This window comes from Panulirus ornatus, chromosome 35 (assembly GCF_036320965.1).
Source record: "Panulirus ornatus isolate Po-2019 chromosome 35, ASM3632096v1, whole genome shotgun sequence".
Lineage (NCBI taxonomy): Eukaryota > Metazoa > Arthropoda > Malacostraca > Decapoda > Palinuridae > Panulirus > Panulirus ornatus.
In genome coordinates this window covers 2,441,709-2,467,604 of record NC_092258.1, presented here as the reverse complement: position 1 = coordinate 2,467,604, position 25,896 = coordinate 2,441,709, and the positions used below count along the sequence as shown (strand labels likewise).

General features: G+C 43.5%; 1 protein-coding gene across 4 annotated transcripts in view; it reads left to right on the top strand.

The window, feature by feature from the left end:
* LOC139760076 (cell adhesion molecule Dscam2-like) overlaps positions 1–25,896 on the top strand; it is a 217,225-nt gene that overhangs the window by 116,541 nt on the left and 74,788 nt on the right. For all 4 annotated transcript variants that reach the window (XM_071682875.1, XM_071682877.1, XM_071682876.1 and 1 more), the window contains exon 5: positions 19,529–19,700. In XM_071682875.1, the coding sequence (XP_071538976.1) occupies positions 19,529–19,700 (172 nt within the window). The remainder of the gene's footprint in view (positions 1–19,528; positions 19,701–25,896) is intronic.

Genomic DNA, 25,896 nt, shown 5'->3' with positions numbered 1-25,896 from the left:
CACACACACACACACACACACACTGTTTTATCATTGTGACTATTATCAGATATCACCGTCTCACTTTTCATACGTATGTTCAGTTTTGCAGAGGTGGAGATGTAGTTTGATAGCGTTTCTTCCTCCATATATCGTAGGAAAAAACAGTAGGCAGATAAGAGAGAGAGAGAGAGAGAGAGAGAGAGAGAGAGAGAGAGAGAGAGAGAGAGAGAGAGAGAGAGAGAGAGAGAGAGTACCCATCTATGAGTACCTATGACGAGATCTCATCGCTCACAAAAAAATTAGAGTCAAAAATATGAAGTCTTGTGAGCTGCGTGTTGCCAAGTGTCATGTTCGAGATGAGGTGGGGTGTGTGTGCTTGTACGCTGAATGTTGGTAACCCACGTGTGGGTGAGGCAGAAGGAAAAGACAGTAGCCTGAGAGAGAGAGAGAGAGAGAGAGAGAGAGAGAGAGAGAGAGAGAGAGAGAGAGAGAGAGAGAGAGAGAGAGAGAGAGAGAGATGCACGGAGTTCGGCAGTGTAGGAGCTAGCGTCGCTGAAGGTGATTCACGCACGAGCCGGCACCGGTTCGAATCCTGGGTGCGGCAGTCAGCCCACAGGCAATTCTAGCTGTTCATTCACCCATCATGGCTGGATTAGCGTAATGTGTGTGTGTGTGTGTGTGTGTGTGTGTGTGTGTGTTTGTGTGTGTGTAAACATGAGTAGTGCCGGAAGACATAGTAATGCGTATACGTTCATTATTGAATTATTTCTTGACATCATTGTCCTTAGCGAATGAGGAGATGATTCCAAAAATCACAGGACTTGTTTACATTCAGTCAGAAGACGATGCAGTACATTTGATATGTACCTTTACATAGGGAGGTACACAGGTGGAGGAGTTACACATATCGTCGATATGATTGTTGTTTAGACGTGGAATATTGGCTGGCGGGGGTTTTGCGCTATACATGAACACAAAGTCCCTGGGGGGAGGGAAGGGAAGGGGGTGTGAATCTGATGGAATATACATATACCCATCCATCGCTGTGCCTACATCCGGGGTCATATTTTGTCCCGTCTGTTATAACCAACTTGGGTATCCCGTGTTTCATCCCGGAGCACGACGTCAGGAAGAACGAAGTGTTATCTGAAACTATGAAGAAAAATTCTCAAGTCAACAGTTCACGTAAACAGAAAAATCCTCCTTGTTGACACCTGGCTGAAGGCGGGAGTGTGAGTTTTATTATTTTTTTTTTTTTTACTGTTTCTTTTATCGTGGTGTCGTGGCTGGAGACGTAGCAGGGATGGAGGAGCACGTGGACTGCCAGCTGGCCCTGTAGTGAGGTTCACGGTTGATCGTTACACTACGTCGTATGCTGGGTTCACCCGTGTGTGCTCCAAGTGCAGACAGACGAGAGAGCGCGCGTTCCGGTATTACTTATATAAGTAAGGTGGCGGTCAGAGATCACGAAGCATCTCTACTTGTGTGTACAGTAAAGTGCTTCTCTAACTACTGCTGGTGCTGTTAAGTGTGTCTCAGGGTCGTCTCTCACATGGTCGTGTACGGCAGGGTCGTTATCTTACATGGCCGTGTACGGCAGGGTCGTTATCTTACATGGCCGTGTACGGCAGGGTCGTTATCTGACATGGTCGTGTGCGGCAGGGTCGTTGTCTGCCATGGTCGTGTGCGGCAGGGTCGTTATCTGACATGGTCTTGTCTGGCATTAGAATAAATGTGAGTTGATAACAAAGATAACAACAGTGTTGATTATAATAACAATACAATGTATAATGATATGATGGTTATCACAGTGACAGCAATCATCATTATTAGGTTACCGTCCGTGGCTCCTCTTAATTAAGTCTTTTTCCCTGTATTTACATCCTCATTATAATCTATTATATATAATTTCTCCACGCAACAGCCAACTGGGGGGGGGGGAGGTCATCAGGTTCGTGTGTTTGTTAACAGCCGCAGACAATTAGCAGCATGAAACAGTCGGGTCAACCTGATGGGTCAGCTTGACTTAAACTCTTGAGCACGACGGTACGATCCTTCAGCACGACGGTACGACCCTTGAGTAGGATGACGTGACCTTTGACCTGACCCTTGGCTTATCCTCTTTAGTTTCATTTACTGAAAACAAAGATATTGTTTTCTTCATCAGTCAGAGTAAACTTAACAGAAGCACAGAAGCTTAATTTTCCCCAAGCTCAGCTCTTGTTAAAATCACCGTCCTTAAATGAACAGAAAGAATAACACTGAACATATGATTAACTAAAAGAACAAATTGTCTCCCTTCCACGTGGATGACCCGTTCGCAACACGTCGAGAGCCGATGGATTCCCACGTGTACGACGTCACAAAGTAAACAAGCTTAGAAGAACGACTCACATCCGCTTCAGCTAATATTCGGCATATCCTCCTCTGTCGTCACCAGTTTGTGATCAGATCCCACAGGTAGATCGAGTCCTGTTCCAGACGTTGGATACGAAGGAATCTGGTCAGAATGGTGACGCTTCGGTGGAGGTGAGGCTAACTGGAGAGTGATCGAGAGCTGAGTTCGCGGTCATAAACCCGTCACAGAGAAAAGAAAAAAATCTTCTCGAAGATTATTATGTAAAATTAGCATCTCATTTGCATGAACTGAACTGGAAAAAGTTGAATTTTTCAGCCTTACAAGAGAGAGAGAGAGAGAGAGAGAGAGAGAGAGAGAGAGAGAGAGAGAGAGAGAGAGAGAGAGAGAGACAGAGTGTGTGTATTGGTGATGGGACATCGTGTCCTGCTGGAGTAGTGGGTCTTGAGACGTCGAGTTCTACAGATTCCAAGTCACAGTGTCCCGTCCGGGTGAAGACAGGAGATGCAACCCTTCCTCCACGCAGTAAAGGTAAACTGGTCGTGGTAACATTCGCTCATACAGTCATCACTACACCCGAAATGAATAACCACAACAGATGTTTTCAGATATCATCTGATGTAGTCCCGTTTTTGTTTTTTTTTCCCGCCAGGGAGTGAGTTCGAGAGGTGCGTCAGGGTCACTTGGTCGCTGTGGCTCTGTGACGTCAGTATAGCCGGGGTCATCAGTGGTGACCTGGGAGGGGGGGGGGGGCAGGGGGGGCAGTTGATCGATCACGGCCAGATTGGCAATTATTGATTTTCAGTTAATATACACAGGCTAATATGGCGTTGGCATGGCTCTCTCTCTCTCTCTCTCTCTCTCTCTCTCTCTCTCTCTCTCTCTCTCTCTCTCTCTCTCTCTCTCTCTCTCTCCCCCCGCTCCAGCCCACTCCCTCTCCAACTCAGAATTAAATAATATTCGTCTCAGTAAATCTTGCTGTAATATTAATCCTCATGCATCTTTCCCTCCTCCGCTTTTCCCAATTGAGAGCCAGGCATGTTGGCAATAGTTTTACATATATATATATATATATATATATATATATATATATATATATATATATATATATATATATATATATATATATATATATATCGGTATATGTACAAATCTTCCAGGGCTTTTCGATCTTAGAGCAGAGGTCGCTGGATGGGTTACCAGGCACTGTCGCGGGTGATGTAAACACAAGCGACCAGCCTCCTAGGGTGGGGGGAAGAGGATGGCTGTGAGATATTCTGATATTTGGATATTCCCAGATTATTCCGGCGACGTGCAGTGTACTGCGTCAATTATGTGGGCTCCTGCATATACATGAGCGATTGCATCGCCGTCGGAGTTGGCTCAACCCATCCATTCTCAACTTGTCTTGCAAAACCAGAGGAAGATCATTACCCTTGTGTGTGTGTGTGTGTGTGTGTTTATATATATATATATATATATATATATATATATATATATATATATATATATATATATATATACACTCTCTCTCTCTCTCTCTCTCTCTCTCTCTCTCTCTCTCTCTCTCTCTCTCTCTCTCTCTCTCTCTCTCTCTCTCTCTCTCTCTCTCTCTCTAAGAAGCACCTCAAGTTTTCATGAGTTGTCGTGTTTGTTCGAGACAAGTATTGTTGTTAGTCGTTCATATGTGAAATATTCTTGTGAGTTTTGGTCTGGGGGAGAGAGGCGGGTCTTCCTGGGGAAGGGTGAGGGGGTCTTCCCCACACTTGGTCTGGGATAGGGGGTTCTTTCCACACCTGTTCTGGGGAAGGGAGGTCTTCGTGGGGATGGAGGGTCTTCCACACACTTTTTCTGGGGGAAGTCATCCACACACTTGGCCTGGGGGTGGGGGTGTCTTCCTGGGGATGGAGGTTTTCCCCACACTTGGCCTGGGGGAGGGGAAGACTTCCTCCCCACACATCATTGGCCGAAGTTGTCTTTTTGATAAAGAATTTTAATAAACAGCACCACTGATCCTCGCCGCTAGGGTTCATAATTGCATTAAATGATTATGTTAATCCGTTCATAATTCCTGCTTATGTAAATGAATATAGATATTACAGTCGTCATCACAGATGTTGTGAAGGTTTTAAGGTCGCCTGATATGTTGGTCCTCCGTTTTATCTCCTTTTTTTGTCATCTTTTCGACTACGGACACGAACGATAGCCAAGTTCGAGGGCAGCCGTTGTACGAAATACAAGGACTAAATATAGGGAAAAGTAGAGAGAGAAGAGGGAAGGTAACCTCACAGTTGTGGAGGAAGTTGAGAAATCTTTGTTTTTCGTAAGATGGTAAGGACGCAGCTGTTGGGAAAGACGTGTGGAGATAAGGAGTTCCAATACTACCTAAAGGAAAGCTTGGAGACATCCCGACACCCCGTCACCCCTGAGTTACCAGTAATCATGTCATGCGGTAGGTTGCCGGGCATCACCTGGACTAGCTAACAGCGAGGGGGGGCACACGAGCAGCCAGTCCTCTGGAGTGATATCCATAGTATTGTCAGCAGAGGAAGGAGAGAAAATCAACCCTGCAGCGTAGGGCAAGTGGGTCAAGTCTTCGTGTCAGATTTCGGGGACCGATGGCTCTCATTGCTTTAGACTCACTTCTGTCACGTAAGTAAGTGAACCAGTAAGTAAATAAGTAAGTAAGCTAAGCAATAAAGTTTGTAGTTCATGATCAATGATACGGAAATACGTCTGTATCGAGAAGATTACACATATAACGTAGACTTGAAAATCTAGTGAGGCTATCTATTACAAGCACTGCATCATGGAGTACAGTAGGAGATAGGATTCTTTTGCAGAAGGTATTAAAAGTTTGTGGGGGAAAGTCTGACGTCTGAATTGGACGGTGGGGAAATGAAAGAAGTTTCAATTGGTATTGTGATTTGTTGAGGAAAGTCATTCGTTCCATCTCTTTCGTCTTTAATCTTGTACATGAGTAGGTTCAGGTTCTGGTAAGGAAAGTGGGTATTGAGTCTGTTGACCTGAAAATTGAGGTTGATTTTCTTCATGTTTGAGGCAATTCTTACCACATTTATAGTGGAGGAAATCATTACTTTGTCTCGTATTCTTTCATGATTTCCTGTCATGATTTTCCGCTCTGTGTATCGCCTTCCCTCAAAAGTCCTTCGTGTATGTCTGGGCCTCATTTGGCTCGTTTCAGCCACATCTTGTGTCTGATTACCACGTAACTTAACCTCTGACCTCAGACTTCTGACACGAGAATCATAAGGCGTGTCAGGTATGTATGTATGTGGATCAGCCATGGGACTTGGCACAATGATTTATACGAATATTTCCATCACCTGTGATGGGTCGGGACCTGGAGGGAAGAATATTGCATTTGTTGGCGAATATCAGGGTCGCTGGTGTGTACTGTTATCTTGTTTTGATGGTATGGTTAACTGGCAGGAGGGATGGAGAGCAGAACACAGCACACACAAGTTTAAAACTGTACGTCGGTGGAGATGGTGTGAGAGACTAGGCCCAAGGAGTGTGAAACTCTCTCCCTCTACAGTATACATAAGGTCATTACAGAATCACAAGCGAGTGAATAAACGCAGATCAGAACCATGGTATTGACTTGCCCGACACTTCCTATGTAGGGACCGTATTGCATTCCTCTCCTTCACTAGGAAATTCAGCATCTGTCTGATTAGCTCTCAGTAGACATGACCTCCATCATCGGTTATCCTCGGGTTTGTCGGATCTGTGACATCATGAGAACATCTCCCGAGGCAAGTAGGTTTTTTTTAGTCCATGAACCTCACGTTAATGACACACGACGCTCCCACCCCCCTTCCAGTACCACGACTTATCATCCTGAGTATGACGACATAATCCGCCCGAACACTAGGGACAAGATAAGGGTCGGGTCAAAGGGCAGGCCATCATACCTAAGGGTCGCAGCGTCGTGATCAAGGGTCGTAACCTCGTCTTCAAATGAGGAACCGTCGCGCTCAAGGATTAAAAGGTGGAGAACCTTGACTTTGGTAGATGTCGGTGAAGAACATCTGAACGTTGTTCACTCAATTGAGCCTCACCCTGGCTAGGATGCGGTCACTCAGCGAGGTATCTGATCTCTACACCAAATAGAAACCACGGTTTCCTCCACTGGCTTTAGAGAACCCATCATAAAGGGACAGCTTAGACTAACAGCACGGTTTCGGATTACTAGTCGACCCACTTGCTCTAAAAGCAGTAAAATTAGAATGGTGGCAATTAGTGCAGGGGAGAGAGAGCTAAGGAGGAGGGGGAAGTTAAGTGGATAGACTTCCTTCATTGAGCGGAGCAGGGGCTTGATGCGCTATATATATATATATATATATATATATATATATATATATATATATATATATATATATATATGGTAAGACCGAATAGCAGAAAGCAACCCTTGCATGTCCTTTAAGTGTGAGTCAGTAGCTCTCTCTCTCTCTCTCTCTCTCTCTCTCTCTCTCTCTCTCTCTCTCTCTCTCTCTCTCTCTCTCTCTCTCTCTCTCTCTCTCTCTCTCTCTCTCTGTGACGTCAGGAGATATGATCCTCTTCCCTCCATACACCTCTCCATCCATACACTCTCCTTCCCCACCCCCCCCTCTGTACACCCTCATTCCCTCCCCTTTTTTTTTTTCCACTCCTCTGTGTACCCTCCCTCTCCCCGTGTACACACTCCCTCCCTCTAAACACCCTTCCCCTACATAAACGCTAATGATTATTCCCCCCACACACAAACCTATTTGTTTTGCGAAAAAATACGTCCTTCACTTTGCTGCAGCTGACGTATGACTGGCTATTCTCCAAACAAAATTCACGTATTAACTTTTGTCATTTCCTTCATTCAGAGGTATTGTGTCCCAGGTATATACAGGGATTTACAAGTAGCTTTGTTGTTATTATTAACGTCGACAAACGTTATTTATAATGATTCTATGAGAAACGCCTGAGAACTTGACATGTATTAAAGCCCAACAATATCATGATATATATATATATATATATATATATATATATATATATATATATATATATATATATATATATATATCTTTTCTTTCATACTATTTGCCATTTCCCGCGATAGCGAGGTAGCGTTAAGAACAGAGGACTGGGTCTTTGAGGGAATATCCTCACCTGGCCCTCTTCTCTGTTCCTTCTTTTGGGAAAAAAAAAAAAAAAAAAAAAACGAGAGGGGAGGATTTCCAGCCTCCCGCTCCCTTCCCTTTTAGTCGCCTTCTACGACACGCAGGGAATACGTGGGAAGTATTCTTTCTCCCCTATCCCCAGGGAATATATATATATATATATATATATATATATATATATATATATATATATCTTCTTTTCCGGGCGTCATCGTGCCAGGCGTCGAAAAATTATGAAGGAAACAGAAATCGTTTATCAATGCGTTTACATTTACCTTGTGTCAGCAAGAACATGGTGTAGGCATCCTGTCTTAACTTACTGTACGTATGTGTATAAAGCCCCCCCCCCTCCAACACACACACACACACACACACACACACACACACACCCGCAGGGAGGGGGTTTGTCATCCTGTGTCTTTGTGCCGTTAACGATGTAATTGACAGTTTACAATTCAGATAACGTCTTGTGGGATTTAATGAAAACTTAACATTAATGTTGGGAAGATATTTCGCCCCTGATATTTATAAATCTCTTGATTTTCAACGCACATGGAGGCATTTTTTTCACTGAATTTTGTACTGGAGTTTTTGTATGATTTGTTTTGCTGCCGCTGGTTGTTTGGGTAGACAAACAAGTGGTGTTGCAGTAGACAGTCTGGTTGGCATAAACATGGATACACTGGTTCAGTAAGTATCTCATTAGCCTTCAACGTAAGTGGATGATTAATCAGGTTATTGGCTTGCAACACTGGGAGGGTTAAGCCTCTCTTAAGCCCCTCACAACTTTGGAGGATAAGCTGTTATAAGTGTACAACACTGGAAGATAACTCTCATGAGGATAGAGCTGTGTGGTATATACTACCACAAGCCATCGACTCTGGAGGATAACTCCCTGACAAGATCACAACACTGGAGATGAAAAAAGATTGTGTCCTCAGCACTGGAAGATGACGCTCTCGTGAGATGACTGTCTAGCGAGTCATGGCGTCCTGGACTCACAACACCGGATGGGTTTATTGTGTCGTCAAGACACCACACTGAAGGGGTGTACAGTGTGCTGAGGACGCGACCCTGAAGGGGTGTACCGTGTGCTGAGGACGCGACACTGAAGGGGTGTACCGTGTGGTGAGGACGCGACACTGAGGAAGTGTACCGTGTGGTGAGGACGCGACACTGAGGGAGTGTACCGTGTGCTGAGGACGCGACACTGAGGGAGTGTACCGTGTGCTGAGGACGCGACACTGAGGGAGTGTACCGTGTGGGGTGAGTTCCGGTGAAGGAAACTCAGCTTTGTGTCTTACCTACAGACTCGAACAAGTACACTGGCATCATAACATTCCAGGAACTGACTTACGTGACCAAGTGTTTGTTCCAGTCGTGGCTGCTCATGAATATCACGGTAGTGCGGGAGATCAACAAATAGACAAATACGACATAATGTTGTTAGCCTTTCGATCGGCGGAGTAAATGTAAATAATCGAACACATTTACTTTGTAATTCGCAACATTAAAGTGGGGCGTAAATAAGACTGTGTGCGCGAACAGTGTGTACAGATGGAGGAATATTGTATTTGTCCACATTCGTCGAGGAACGAGCTGCCAAGATGGCAAAAACAGTAGCAAAAGTTTTGGGTAGGAATTTTGTATTAGCGCGTCGGACGCATAACTCAAGGTACCAGGTTCGGTTCTAAGGCAGTTCCCTCCCCACCTCACCCCCTCCACCACAACCACCACTGAATAATGCGTCATCAGACCATAAAACAGACGGAGGAATTTGCCACCAGACATTGGACGATTCGCCACTGGGGAAATACGCGACTTGAAGATACCCACTGGGGAAATACGTGACTGAACATACCCACTGAAGGATAATCCTCCACTGTGCAGTGTGCCTTTAGTTAGCCGACACACCGACCCCCCCCTCCCCCTCCCCCGATATTTGCTAACGTGTGGGCACATAATCCCGGTGTAACATTCAACACATGTGTCGCCATCGCCAGGTGAGTCGGCGCCTTACGTAATATCTGAGTCAGATGGCAGGGTGTGCCGGGATGAACGATACATCCACTGCAGAATGTATCACCAGCCATAAGAAACAAATAGAGACAGAGAGTCTGTGTGAAGCAGCTTCACCTTAGCCAACCTCACACAGGAACATCAGAAGCCGAGCCACTGTGGCAACACTTCCCGCTCCTTCCCTCCTCCCGGTACCACATGGAGAAGGTGATGGTAAAGGAGGAGAGGATTCATTGTTATTACTATGATCATTATTATTATTGTGATCATTATCATTATTATTGTTATCAATATTATTATTATCATTATTGTTAATATTATTATTATTATTAATATTATTATCATTATTATTATTCTTTTATTATTATTATTATGATTATTATTATTATTATTATCATTATTATTATTATTATTATTATCATTATTATTATAATTAGTATTACTACACTATGAATATTGATATTCTAATTAATCTTCGTCCTCGTCCACCTTTTCATCTTTCCTTCTTATTTCTTCTTCTTCATGTTCTTCCCGTATTTCTTCCTCCATCACCGTCACCAAAGACATCATATTATCCTCTCTAACAAAACCTTCCATACATTCCACTCAGTCGTACCTCTCGCTGCTCTGTGTGTATGTGTGTGTGTGTGTGTGTGTACGACTCTGAGAACATTAGTGTACAAGAGCCCTGCGGACCTAAGGTCCTGAAGGGCCTCAACACACACACACACACACACACACACACACACAGTGGGGGTGTAAAAGTCATTATATCCAGGGAGGTGGGGGGGGGGCACCCCCACACAGGAGGGGGAACAATACCTGCAAAAAGCCTGGCTGTTGACAGAAGCAGGCCCGGGGGCCCACCCGTATGGCCCGGCTCTTTGCCGCTGCTGATGGTGTTCTTGTCCTTAACATATTCCCGCACGTGCACACACACTGGGGGGGGGGGGGGGGGTGCGTCCATGTGCGTAGTGATTCATTGTTGCGTACACGTGTATATTGTCCGTTCATACTGAAGTACGCACGCGTGTGTACGGTGGTAGTACACGAGCAAAGCTGTGTAGAGTAGGTGCATAATTTGTTTGTTTAGAACAAGAAAAAAACACGCAAGCAAACACACACGTGTGTATATATATATATATATATATATATATATATATATATATATATATATATATATATTAGAAAGGATCACAATTTTGCGCGTGATGAAGTCTATTCCTATGAGTCCACGGAGAAAATGAGACATCGTGTTTCATTTTCACTGTGGACTCATAGGAAAATATATATATATATATATATATATATATATATATATATATATATATATATATATATATATATATATATATATATATATATATATAAATCAGGCAAGGCACTAGCGCAGTGTGCGTGCAGTAATAACAAATATACACATGATATCATCATAGAGAGCCTTGCATCACGCTAATTATTTTTCATTCAAGCAAGCGAACCTCATTAGCACTTTGGTTTTGAAATACAGTAGAAATCACTTTTGAAAAATATATTCGCAGCGTAATGCGTTAGAGCGGTTTCATTGATATTAACTGAGCAGAAAAATAAATATGTATATATGTATTATGGAATTAGAAAACTCCATTATGATTAAGCGATGTGATATCTTTCCCGTAAAACCTGTTTTCTCGATGTTATTTTTGGATCATGTTGTTGCTTTCTAGTTTTCTGCTTGGTTACCTTGTCTTATCTTATCTTACCTTGTGTCTTCCCTTCTTCCTCACCGCCTTATTGTGTCTTTTACGTTTATACTTCCTTCCTCTCTGTCATCTCCTTGCCCATACATTCTTGCTGTATTCTCAACACACACACACACACACACACACACACACACACACACACACACACACACACACACCAAGCCCCTTTCCCCCCAGTAACATAATAGGGGTCGGGTCTGACCTCTCTAATGGCTTTATGTCTGGAACTCAATAGGATATGTGTTTAGATTTCCTCTCTTTCTCTCTCTCTTCTTTTCACCATTTCTGTGCCAGGGAGTGTTTGGTCTGTGTCCCCATCTCGACTTTCCTTATTATTTCCTTCTTCTTTTAACCTGTGTGTGTGTGTGTGTGTGTGTGTGTGTGTGTGTGTGTGTGTGTGTGTGTGTGTGTGTGTGTGTGTGTATGTGTGTGTGTGTCGCCCGAGGTGTCTCGCTTACTTGTTCCTGTGAAGTGCTTTAGTCTCTCTCTCTCTCTCTCTCTCTCTCTCTCTCTCTCTCTCTCTCTCTCTCTCTCTCTCTCTCTCTCTCTCTCTCTCTCTCTCTCTCCCCATCTATCTATCTGTCTATCTCTCCTTCTCCCCCTGTGTGTCTCAGCCCAGGACTCAGCCACACTCGCTCTACCAGAGCCACTATAGAATAGTGCCTTAAAAAAAGCCCCCATCCTGGCCAGTGCGCACCGTGGCCGCTGGCTGGCCGTCTGTGTAACATAGTGACTGCACCAGACCTGCTGGTTGGCCGGCTGGCTGGCCACACGACCCTTGAGCACGACCTGACGACCCCTTGAGCAGTACGGTCTCCCCCCTGGGCCAGTACCCGTTGACTCGAAACCTCTAGGTCAGGTCATGGGGTCGACCGTCTCGTTGTTACGTTATTAGTCTGACCTCGTGCCAATACATAACCTGTGTCACACATACAAAGTCGTTATGTATTCCGTCTATACACGTGACCATACATAGCCATCAGGACTCTGCTGGCCACGTAATGTTGTCATCAAACGTGAGAAAAACACCATTATTTTTAACCTTATTGTCTTCACTATGGCTTTTATAAACACTTGTGTTTGTTATATATATATATATATATATATATATATATATATATATATATATGTATCACAAGGCTTTGTTTTCTGTTTCTTCTTGGCGTTTCGGGTTTTCAAAACCTCTTTCTGAAATAGTTTTCTCGTGTCATGGTAGCCTGAGGAAGGTAGGTAAATGGAGAGAGAGAGAAAGATAGATAGATAGATAGATAGATAGAGAGAGAGAGAGAGAGAGAGAGAGAGAGAGAGAGAGAGAGAGAGAGAGAGAGAGAGAGAGAGTAACAGTATATTTCTTTTTCTCCTGGTCTCGTCCCTACTGGTGGAGAGAGTTTTTGTTCGTATTCGCCTTATTATTGCTGCTGCGCAGTTGATATTTCTTCTTTTTTCTTTTTTCTTTTTTTTCTTAGCTTTTTCTGCCTCTGGTCATCCAGGACTCATGCTAGAATCCACTAAACATGACCAACACATAGAGTGTCACTGACCTTCATGTGACGATGACTATTTTATGTAACCTTTGACCTCTGAAATGTGACCTCGAATGGTATTCTGCTTCGTCCTCTATTATTGATATATATATATATATATATATATATATATATATATATATATATATATATATATATATATATATATATATATATATATATGTGAAGTGAAGTGTTTTAGATATCTGGGAGTGGATCTGTCAGCGGATGGAACCATGGAAGCGGAAGTGGATCATAGGGTGGGGGAGGGGGCGAAAATTTTGGGAGCCTTGAAAAATGTGTGGAAGTCGAGAACATTATCTCGGAAAGCAAAAATGGGTATGTTTGAGGGAATAGTGGTTCCAACAATGCTGTATGGTTGCGAGGCGTGGGCTATGGATAGAGATGTGCGCAGGAGGATGGATGTGCTGGAAATGAGATGTTTGAGGACAATGTGTGGTGTGAGGTGGTTTGATCGAGTAAGTAACGTAAGGGTAAGAGAGATGTGTGGAAATAAAAAGAGCGTGGTTGAGAGAGCAGAAGAGGGTGTTTTGAAATGGTTTGGGCACATGGAGAGAATGAGTGAGGAGAGATTGACCAAGAGGATATATGTGTCGGAGGTGGAGGGAACGAGGAGAAGAGGGAGACCAAATTGGAGGTGGAAAGATGGAGTGAAAAAGATTTTGTGTGATCGGGGCCTGAACATGCAGGAGGGTGAAAGGAGGGCAAGAAATAGAGTGAATTGGAGTCATGTGGTATACAGGGGTTGACGTGCTGTCAGTGGATTGAAGCAAGGCATGTGAAGCGTCTGGGGTAAACCATGGAAAGCTGTGTAGGTATGTATATTTGCGTGTGTGGACGTGTGTATGTACATGTGTATGGGGGGGGGGGGTTGGGCCATTTCTTTCGTCTGTTTCCTTGCGCTACCTCGCAAACGCGGGAGACAGCGACAAAGTATAAAAAAAAAAAAAAAAAAAAAAAAATATATATATATATATCAAAACTGTCTTTCCGTAGTAGCGAAAGAAATTTGAAACGTAACTATAAATGCTTTGTGTAACAGGACTTTCATCCCTGACCTTTGACCTGAATCACCTAAGTGTAGTTATAGTCTGAATTCGGAACACACGCTCAGTGTAACTCAAGACCATTACAATAACTTAACAATGTAACTCAACACCACTACAGTAACTTAACAATGTAACTCAAGACCACTACAGTAACTTAACAATGTAACTCAAGACCATTACAATAACTTAACAATGTAACTCAACACCACTACAGTAACTTAACAATGTAACTCAACACCACTACAGTAACTTAACAATGTAACTCAAGACCACTACAGTAACTTAACAAATCATGTATATTTTCTTAATGCCTTGAGATATGTGAGTAATAATCTTTTACACATGTCTATCCATATTTTGAGGATTAAGTAAGAAATTGAATGAAAATATCTTGGGGGTTTTCCTGAACAGGAAATAAAGAATGACCTTTCAACTTTGACAACCATGACCGAGGTTTCGGTGACCTTCGTGTGTACGACAACAGCGCCATCACACAGTTCTGTCATTATGTTGATAATCAGGCTTCACTTACGAGTGACCAAGACCTTTTCCAGGTCACCAGGTCGTGCGAGTGACCTGTGCTCCGTGTCATTAAAGAGACGGTAGATACAGCCTTAGATGCAGTGTCTCGTATGTGTTTTATATCCATGGTGACCAACAGGGCGGGGGTATAATTAGCGACAAGTTGATTAAACTATCCGAGGTCATCGTAATGATCGTTAAGCTCAGACGACCAAACTGAGGTTCAGTGGCTACGGTTTGAACTCCAGTGGACGATTTGCTTGACACAGAGCGAAGGAAAGCTCACACTGGCTGGATACAAGAACCTGGGGGGAGGGACTCAAGAGGAGTTGCTTCAAATCTTATGTTCTTTATTAACTGGTATGAATATTTCTCGTGTAATCCTCAGAAATATCATCCAGAGCAGAGAGAGAAGAGCAGATCGGGAAGAAGGAAAAGAACAAAGAAGTTCGAAGTAGAAAGAAGAAATATTGAATATGAATAAGTAGGGAGATGGGAGGAAAGAGAAAGGAGAAATCAAGGAGAAAAAGGGAGAAATGAGAGCAATATGTATGGAAAATCAAGGCAGGGAAAAAATATATACATAACTGAGAGAAAAGAAGAACTGAGAATGATCATGAAGAGATGGGAGAATCAGATGGAAAGATTTGGAGAGAACTGAAGAATTAGGAAGGAGACAGAGTAAGAGAAGGAGAGAGAGTATAGAGACGGGGAGAAACTGATGGTACAGACCTTGTCAGGCAGACAGCTGCTGGTGTCCCGGCGCACGTCGATAATTGGTGTTGGAGTCATCAAAGGCAGAAGTCAGCGGATCTCTGCCCAAGTTGCTGACGTCCCCCACCCAAACTGCTGACGCTCGCTGGCTCCTAACTGCTAGGGGACAGTCCCCCGTTTCAAGCTGCAGGCAAAGCTGATTTATGGAATACTTCCTCAATGGAGAATATCAGCAGTGACACTGTAACGTAAGGCAGGGGAAAAACACATTCCTTGAAATCACCATCATCACTGAAATTACTAATATCATCATCATCATCATCATCATCATCATCACTATCACCCTCGGGGTATTTTTTTCCTTTATCCTGAAATTGCAGTCACGAACTAGAGCACTGATCGAGGCCAGACCTGAAATCAAACATGAAAAAGGTCAAAAGAAAGGAATAGCAAGGTAATGACAGACGAGAGATGAAGATAAATCTGTTTTTTCTTTTTTAAGAATATAAAAACCTGTCAGGTAGAATGGGTCACGTTATAGGCGTGACATAGCGGTGTTGAAAGATAACAGCCAAGACAGTGACTCACTTCTGAGTTGCCAAGGGTCTTACATGAATCATGTAAACCAATGGTTTGAAGAGAAGTGAACCTGTGTGTTCACGTCAACCTGTGTGTTCAAGAGAAGTGAACATGTGTTTTAAAGAGATGTGAAAAAGAATTCTAATAAGAAGTGAATCAGTGTGTCAAGAGAAGTGATCCACTGTTTTAAACAGAAGTGAACCTGTGTGTTAAAAGAGTTGTGAACTTGTGTGTGAAAGAGAAGTGAACCAGTGCTTAGAGAGATGTGAAACAGTGTGTTAAAGAGAGGTGAAAAGTGAACCAGTGTTTTGAAAAATATATATACCAACATTTATATATGTATATATCCTGGTGTGTCTCTCACGAGAGCGAGAGAATAATGTGAAGTTTTGCGTTCACTTCGACAAGCTGCTTTGTCGCTGATACTGTTCGAACTACATTCACTGGAAGTTAATAACTCAGGTTTAAAAGGACAATTTATTTGTTTATGAAATACTAGCGTTTGTGGAAGATCCTGATTTATTCTCTGTTAGTGAGTGATTGTGTATGATATAGTGTGTCGGCTTCGAGTCTTAATAAACAAAGTTGTCAAGCATTGAGACACATTGGTGAAGAGAAATATGTCTGATGAGAGACAGATTTTCGATAAGAATGAAAGGAGGTAATCAAGGAAAGTACCTTCTTATCTCTCCTGCATCAGGGTTTATCATAACAACAGTGACACGATAGATATGTGTAGATATATGTCGTTAAGACGTCCGCAGAAAAGAGATGTCAGAAGATGGACTAAAAAGCACGTATGACCAGTGCGATCTACGAAGACATGTTTCCTCGGTGGAAACTAAGGAAAACCACTGGTGATGATGTGACCCTCTCCGGCTCTTGCTAAGGAAGAAGACATGACCAGAGGCGTGCACATCATTATGAGGCGACCCTCACCTCTCATACTGTGACGGACGGATGTAATGCATGCACGGGAACCGTGTGGTATACTAGGGTCGACGTGCTGTCAGTGGATGGAACCAGGACATGTGAAGCGTCCGGTGTAAACCATGGAAAAGTCTGTGGAGCCTGGATGTTAGACAGGGAGCTGTAGTTTCGGGGCATTACACATGACAGCTGGAGACTGAGTGTGAACCAATGTTGCTTTTCTTCGTCTTTTCCTAGTGCTAATAAGGGAAGCAGCCATCAAGTATACAATACAAAGAAAGAATTATATATATATATATATATATATATATATATATATATATATATATATATATATATATATATATATATATATATATATATATATAGTCAAATTACATTCTCTTGTTTTCCACAATTGTATGGAAAGATTAATGTGAACATTTATTATGATAATACAGCCAGGACCGCACTTATCAAATTTTAACACATAAACTATATTGTGGATAATGGAATAACACTGTCAAAAAGAGTAATTGGTTTTGTGAGAGGAAAAATATACAAGTTGTTACTGAAAAGTCAATCAGTCAAGCCGGATATATACATACTGCAAAGCCTCTTGTTGTGGTAGTGTTGACAGTCCTTCTACAGCGGTCACCCCCGTATAACCGAGGCCTCCTACAGCGGTCACCCTTCCATAGCGTCACCAGCGAACGACCTTTTCCCATAGCGTCCTCCTCCGCTCCAGCGACCGTCCGTCCTTCCATACGCTGGCCTTTGTAAACGGTTGCCCCTCGAGGAATTACAGAGAGAGAGAGAGAGAGAGAGAGAGAGAGAGAGAGAGAGAGAGAGAGAATAGGTGGTTTTATAACAACACCCGTCATTAACCACAACTACATAAAGAAAGTAACACGTGATCTCTCGTTAGAATCAACCAGCGTTTTGAGCGTGGCGCGGGGAGAGGGGGGTAGGGAGGGAGTGTGTGTGGGTTGGGGGAGAAACGTAATAATAAGCCTCACGCCAGCAGGAACTGTCGCAACAATAATACTCGACTGTGATGAGTGGAGTATAGAGCTCCGGGGGAAATACTACTAGATATGATGAAACATCTACACACACACACACACACACACACACACACACACTCACACACGTAAGCTGAAGCCATCCGCTCTGTGTGTGTGTGTGTGTGTGTGTGTGTGTGTGTGTGTGTTTTACGCTGGTAGGAAGCACTGTGATGAAACACTCCGTTACATTACTACAGAAAGATGAACGTAGATTAATATGTGTTGCAGCGAGAGAGGAGAAATAGTTCCAGCTGTGTTGAAACTCTGGCACCCACTCACTCACACACACACACACACACACACACACACACACACACACACACACACACACACACACACACACAGAGTAAGACAGGTGATGTAGTGTGGACTCGACCAGATAGTGTATCTAAAGCTGTATTCACATGAATCACGAGACACAGACGAATCATCTGCAACCAGTGTACTGTGTGTGTGTGTGTGTGTGTGTGTGTGTGTGTGTGTGTGTGTGTGCTAGTGCTATGAGGAACTCATAAGGTTGTGAGAGAAAAGAGAATACGTGCGGTGTATGTTGGTCAAAGAAGAACAGCAACAGCCCAGCTGGCCTGGCTATGTAACATACGGGCCCCAGCTGGCCTGGCTATGCAGCATACGGGCCCCAGCTGGCCTGGCTATGCAGCATACGGGCCCCAGCTGGCCTGGCTATGCAAATCTGCAGACTTTGATTTGTCTCTTTTGCATATTGATAAACCTCGAGTGGTCTTTGTGCCTGGATGAGAACTGGCCCTTTGATGCTCTCTCTCTCTCTCTCTCTCTCTCTCTCTCTCTCTCTCTCTCTCTCTCTCTCTCTCTCTCTCTCTCTCTCTCTCTCTCTCTCTCCTTTCTTGTATACTCAGTTTTCAGTCATACAATTATGACTCTACACTTCACGTTGTACATCGTATTTCCCAACACAGAAAGGTTTACCTCCTGTGTTGTATCGTCCTGCAGTTGGGACGTTAGTGTTGTCATGTTGCGCCTGGAGACACAAGCTCTCAGACCGAGGTAGATTGCAAACAATATCTCGAAGCTTTGACGTATTTTTTTATGTTGTAGACTGTGAGAGACAGACAGACAGACGGACAGATAGACAGACAGACAGAACACACATACTGTCCGATATGAAACAGACACACAGACAGATAGATAAAACCAACACAGTTTGATATGACACAGACACACAGACAGAGTCAGAACATGCTCACCCCGGCCGATTTCCATCTCTCATCTTCAATGTCTTGTTGAAAGGTTCACCATTTTCCAGTTAAAAGATATTAATATCCAGTTTTGCATATTTTTACCCCAGGTATTTTTGAAAATATATTCTACTCTCCGGAATGTTTTAGATTGTGAAACATAATTGACGTCTTTTTTTTTTCTTTTTCTTTTCCTGACGAACCTGGTTTATGCCAAGCTCAGTGTGTATCTCGCTATTACGTGAACCAGAAACCATCAAAACTGTTGCATCATCTCCGGCCGGCGAAGTTTAATCAAAAACGTTCGTTGCGAAATCATTGTGTCCCCCGGAATCCTCGTTTCTTAATCAATTTTCGAAATGATGAACAAAACTTGGAAAAGTACGTTACACCGGTGTAGTAATTCATATATATATATATATATATATATATATATATATAGATAGATAGATAGATAGATAGATAGATAGATAGATATCTAACAGATAGATATATAGATAGAATAAACAGATGCATAAGTAGACAGATTGATAAACAGGTAGATAGGTAGATAGGCTGGTAGAGGTAGATAGGTCTCTACCCAGACTGTTTCTGTCATTATTAATGCTATTTTTTCTCTCCTCCCCCCCCCCCCCCCCCCTCCTGCAGTGATGTTGGCGGAGGTGTCTGTGCGGGCGGAGGGCTCGAGGGTGGCTGTGGGCGGTGTGGGCGTGGTGAAGTGTCACGTGGGCGGCACCGTAGTGGGCGGCTGGACGGTGGCCACCTGGCTGGTGCAAGACACGCCCTCTGCCGCCCCTGTACCCCTGCCTGACGCTGGACGGTAAGTGGTCCCCCTCTGTTGGTGTGTGTGTGACTGTAATTACCAGTTACATATTGTGTAATTGCGTCTATGTAATTGCGAATTGTGTGTAATTACTCCTGTCATTAGCCTTACCTTCGTAGAGATTAAGTCATTCCTCACTCATCTCTCTTTTACGATGGACTGATTTCAGACTCCAAACTTATCCCTGAAACAGTTCTTTTAATTTTGGTACCGTGTTTGCTGCCCATCATCTCTGCACCTTCTCTGGTACTTCTCTGTCCTTCTTGAAGTGTGATGACGAAAGCATTGTCTGGTTTGGGCCTGACGTTGGATATGACCAGCTTGCTCCACATTTCCCCATCCATGTCGACTGCCAGATTCCTTTTTCTACGGAGATTCACACACGTTTATTTCGTCTTCGATCATATTCATAGCGAGGCTCTCTCTCTCTCTCGCAGTGTCCCATCCTGTTTACTGTACAATTACTTGGGTTTGAAATTCATCGATTAGGGATCAGACAAACTCAGGGTCCCCCTCGTAAGGTTATGGAATTACAGTGGGTCTCCACATCCCTCATGACCGTAGCATCGTGAATCAGGGAACACGTCAGCTTGATCTAACCTGTGTGCGGGGTGGTTCGCTCCCTCTTGTGGTAACAATGTCATCATTATCCAACATGAGTTAAGAAAGATCATCCTGGGGTATCTCCTGGAAGATCCTACCCTGAGGTTGATCCATCGCTTCTGTACCATGATTGATATAGAACGTTTTCCCCTCAAGAAATTATATCAGGATAAAGAGTTCTTCTGTCTCTCCATCATCCTTTGAGGAGGACTAGCAAGGAAACACACTCTCACCCCGTAACGAACACACGTCCAAGTGTAAGAGGTTGCCTCTCCTCCTACACTCGTCGCAGCTTCTCCAGTCACCTGGGAAAGAAAAGGAAGGTCCATACGCTAACACCCCCAGGCCGCACACACACACACACACACACACACACACACACACACACACACACACACACACACCTTGAACTTCAACTTACGGGTTTCCACGGTGTAGGTTTGGCGTTGTTGACCATGGTTCACACATGCCCACCCGAGGTCGAGTCCTGGGTGATGTGATTGGCCCACAGCCCACCCAGATGTTCATCCACGCCCTCGGGGCTGGTCCATAACTGGCCACCTGCCTCAGGCTGTCCTGCATCCCATCTCTCCCCAGACGGTCCTCAGAGCCACTCACCCCAGGATTCCTCCTCCCCCACCACCGGGGTGTCACGACTGGGGAGCTTATTTTCTGACCGCCACACACACTCTCATGGCTTAAACCTTTCTCCAGTGGAATGACGGAGGCTTCCGCGCAGGCGCGTGGGGCCTTCTGGTTGAGAGAGGGCTACCCCCTCACCTTGTTTTATTCTCATTTTTACACATTTTTATTCTTCGAGGATCATATCCACGTTGGGAGTGTATGTGGTCTTAGATTTATCTTAACAACATGAAGCAACCGTCAGAGGCTTGTTAGCTAATAGTTATTTCTTGAAGTAAACGGCCTTAATGACCCTGGCAGTTGATAGGCCTAAATCTCCTGATTTAGTCACCGACCCACTCTCATTTTCTATAAAGCCTTCATTAAGATTGTAGGGGATCTTCTCGATGTGTTGGAAAACTTTTCGCCAAATCCGGCCCTGTGGTGTTCGATCTTTCAAACTAGCTGCGTTGCGGTTTCTCCGTTCTTGTATTCTTAAAACAATCTTCTTTTCTTCGCCGTTCTTACAGACCCAAATATACCTATACTCATGTGTAACGATTGGCAACTCTCTCTCTCTCTCTCTCTCTCTCTCTCTCTCTCTCTCTCTCTCTCTCTCTCTCTCTCTCTCTCTCTCTCTCTCTCTCTCTCTCTCCTCCCACCAGACTTTACAATTTGTAAAAAGAAACTCTTCGCAGATTTCTTTTCACTGCTGGAACGGCGATTAATTCCCCGGAAGGAAATCCCGGGATTTTGAAGGGATTTATCTGGTCTTTACGAGCACACCAACAAATGTCATTCACAGCGACTGATACACAGGTTTTTACTTTCATATTACTTTTAGTATTATTATTATTTTTATTATTATTATTATTATTATTATTATTATTATTATTATTATTATTATTATTATTATTATTAATATCATTATCATTATCATTATTATTACTATTATTATTATTATTATTATTATTATTATTATTATTATCATTATTATTATTATTATTATCATTATTATTCGATGTTGTATTAGTGGCAGTAATAGATGAAGCAGTAGTTGTAGTGGTAGTAGCAGTTGTGGTAGTAGCAGTTGTGGTAGTAGTAGTTGTGGTAGTTGTAGTAGAAGTAGGAGTGTGATCACAGTTATAAGTCAGCAAGAGCCCGTGTGGGTTCGAATTCTAGGCGCAGCAGTCGGCCCACAGCGGGCCCAGCTCCTCATCCTCCTCTTGGGGCTGGTCGACAAATCTGTACTTGGATTAGACTGGGGTGTGTGAGTGTGTGTATACATATAGGAGTAAAGATATGGTACGTATGTACGCACAACACACAACCTCCTCCAACATACATACAAACACAACCATCTGCAAACAGTTTCAGCTACGCCCAACCCGTCCCCCCACGCCAATGTTGCACCCAGACCCACATCCAACCAAGGCGCACACAATAACACCATCAGCAACACCCCCGACGCACATAACAATTAAGACACACATTTTTATTAATGTCTTGATGGTACAACTAAGGAGACAAAAGCTTAGATTAAAACAAGATAGTATCCTTTATTACTAGATATATGACACCATTAAGTCATATAAGAAAACTTTTTATTAAACGCGGTAACACTAGCAGGATATAAATAAAAGACACGAAGAACAACGAGCTTATGATTTTTATCTTAAGTTTTACGCACGCATTAAGGCTTCTCTGTTTCTTGTTTGTAAACAGTCGTTAGGGGTCATTAGACCTGGAATCTCTGGATATTGTTTGTTGTCGTTTGCTGTGTAGGAAAATTATAGAAACCTTGAGTCATTTGCGGTATTGGAACCGCCACACAGGTCCTGTTAAGAGTGACTGTTTAAGGCTACTTTCATATCTGGTTGGAAAGTATATTGTAGTTTACATTCCGAGAATCTGTCCCTTAGAAAGGCAGATTTTCCAGTTCTTCAAAAATACGTAAGATTATTTTCCTTTCCCCATATTCTCTCATTATACTTTTTCATGATTCAATTAAGGCCCATGACAGCAACCTCAGGGAAAGAAAAAAAAAAGGAAAAAAAATAAGGAAAGCCGGTTGTATGTGGGAGACGGGCGAGGACAGACAGAATGGAGGTTTTGGTCGAGGTGGGAACTCCCTGGGAACTCACGTCTCGGAGCAAGTCCTGCCCGTCCCTCAACCCTTGCTGCACGTTCCTTCTCCTCCCAGCTGTGGAATTGCTGTTGCCTAGAGAAACGACTCTTTTTCAGGGGGGGTTTGGTGGCTGCACGGTCTATCTTGAGCTGTGTTTCGTGCATGACCCGACTCCCGAGCGATCAGCCAGGAGAGAGAGAGAGAGAGAGAGAGAGAGAGAGAGAGAGAGAGAGAGAGAGAGAGAGAGAGAGAGAGAGAGAGAGAGAAGGAAAGCGAGGTGGTGTAAGCGATGTTTATACGCGAGTGTTGATGACAACATCCGCCAAGATTGTGGTATTTACAGACTTTATTTATCGTGCAATATAATGATCTTTCTTGAGGAACACCTCCCATTCCTCTCCTCCCTCTCACATAGCCTCTGGCGTTACCCCGGCGACACAACGCATCACATCTCACCATTTTCAACATGTTTTTCTTCCGGCATATCTTTTTTTTTTATCATGTTTTGACATATTTGGACGATATTAAAGGAAATCGGGTCGACTAACACCTTTGAACGTGATGGTTTAACCTTTTAAGTACGATGATGAAAAACGTCTAGACGTACATATGTCCAAGGATCGTACCGTCTTGATCAAGGGTCGCACCATCATGGTCAAGGGTCGTACCGTCATGATCAAGGGTCGTACCGTCATGATCAAGGGTCGTACCGTCATGATCAAGGGTCGTACCGTCATGATCAAGGGTCGTACCGTCTTGATCAAGGGTCGCACCATCATGATCAAGGGTCGTACCGTCATGATCAAGGGTCGTACCGTCATGATCAAGGGTCGCACCATCATGATCAAGGGTCGTACCGTCATGATCAAGGGTCGTACCGTCATGATCAAGGGTCGTACCGACATGATCAAGGGTCGTACCGCCATGATCAAGGGTCGTACCGTCATGATCAAGGGTCGTACCGCCATGATCAAGGGTCGTACCGTCATGATCAAGGGTCGTACCGTCATGATCAAGGGTCGTACCGTCATGGTCGTGCTCAGAATCCGTGATCACAACTCCAGGAAAGTTGTATATTGAATATTCTTCTTCTTCTTCTTCTTCTTCTTCTTCTTCTTCTTCTTCTTCTTCTTTCCAAATGTCTTCATAAATGATTAACAAGATTTGTTATGTTCTTCAGTTTACATTCACATTGTTAATAACAAGTTAGCCGAGAATGTTAATGCGGCTTGTAGTTTCGACACACGCTCCTCCCAGCGAGTGAGCGAGTGAGTGGGTTTTTAGTTGGCTAACTGAGTAAGAGTGAGTGAGAGGTGTGAGTCAGGCATCCTTGTCGTCAGTTAATAGTCATCTTGTCAGTGAATATTGTATACCTGTATTGCTGGCTGGTGGGTTGGCTTACATCCTTCCCTGTACCACGCACATTCCCTCCCTGTCCCCGTCTATTCTGTCTCTCATCCCGTCTCGTTCCGTCCCATCCCATCTAGTCACGATCTATCCCGTTTCATTCCGTCCCATACCGACGGACGCAAGAGCTTGTAGTGACTATTATCCCACGGTGGCGGAAAAAATATAAACGTGTAAATTCTGACATGAAACTCATGGTTGATAACTTTTTGTGTAGCAGTTTCAATATAGGGTAATTTTTTGGTGCGTGTAGCTAGAAAATTACTTTCGCGTTGCCTTAGGATGACATGATAAACTACACGTTATTAAATGTTTGGTATTTGTATATGGGCCACTCCGTTTACTGTGACGAGAGGGTTTAGGACGCTGTGTGTGTGTGTGTGTGTGTGTGTGTGTGTGTGTGTGTGTGTGTGTGTGTGATGTGTCGTGGTAACGGCTGGTAAACATTATTCTCTGGGAGGTGGTCTGTTCATGGGAACAGCTTTATGACCCTTGGGTATGACTGTGTGACCTTTGACCTGACATTTAGGAGTTACTTTAAAAGCCAGCTTATTATATCCAAGTCTCATACCGTCGTGCTCAGTGATCGCACCGTCATGCTCAAGTGAAAGTACCTTCGTACTCAATGATCGTACCGTCGTGCTCAAGGATCGTACCGTCGTGCTCAATGATTGTACCGTCGTGCTCAATGATCGTACCATCGTGCTCTAGGACTAAGCACACATGATCATAGATACTCACCATCACACATATCATCAGAATGTGTTTCATAAAACACATATAGCACTACACATTACCGATGTCATCACACGGAAGCAAACATTTGTAGACAATTGACGTGAGGCAGAGTTAGACAAGTGCACACAGCACCAGTGTGGGCCAGCACGACGGACCCTCAGGTGAAACATTTTACAAAATAAAAAATTGTACAAAAACATCGTGATGGAAATTATCCAGTGCTGAACACAACCTTCTAATTACAGGCTTTATGTAACATACTGCTGTAACAACTAACGTAATTACAAGAATTATGACAGAATTATCCAAGAAAAAGGAGATATTAATAAAACGTTAAAGCACGATTTTTATAGCGTACACCTCTTACACATCTGAATTACAGTGTTGTAAAGTTTGGCGTATTTCTATCCTGTATGAGCATCTGTCATTGCTTGAGGCGGTGTGTGTGTGTGTGTGTGTGTGTGTGTGTGTGTGTGTGTGTGTGTGTAATTTCCTAGTTGTAATTACATATTTGTGCTGTGAGGGATGGGAGTTTTACCCTCCTGGAGCACCAACTCTTGAACATTCTCTAGTTTGTGTGTGTGTGTGTGTGTGTGTGTGTGTGTGTGTGTGTGTTTCCATATACTTTTATATGTGTATACCATGACCACTTCGTCCAAGAGTATATAGGCGCCTCTTCTGTCACAACTCTCCCAA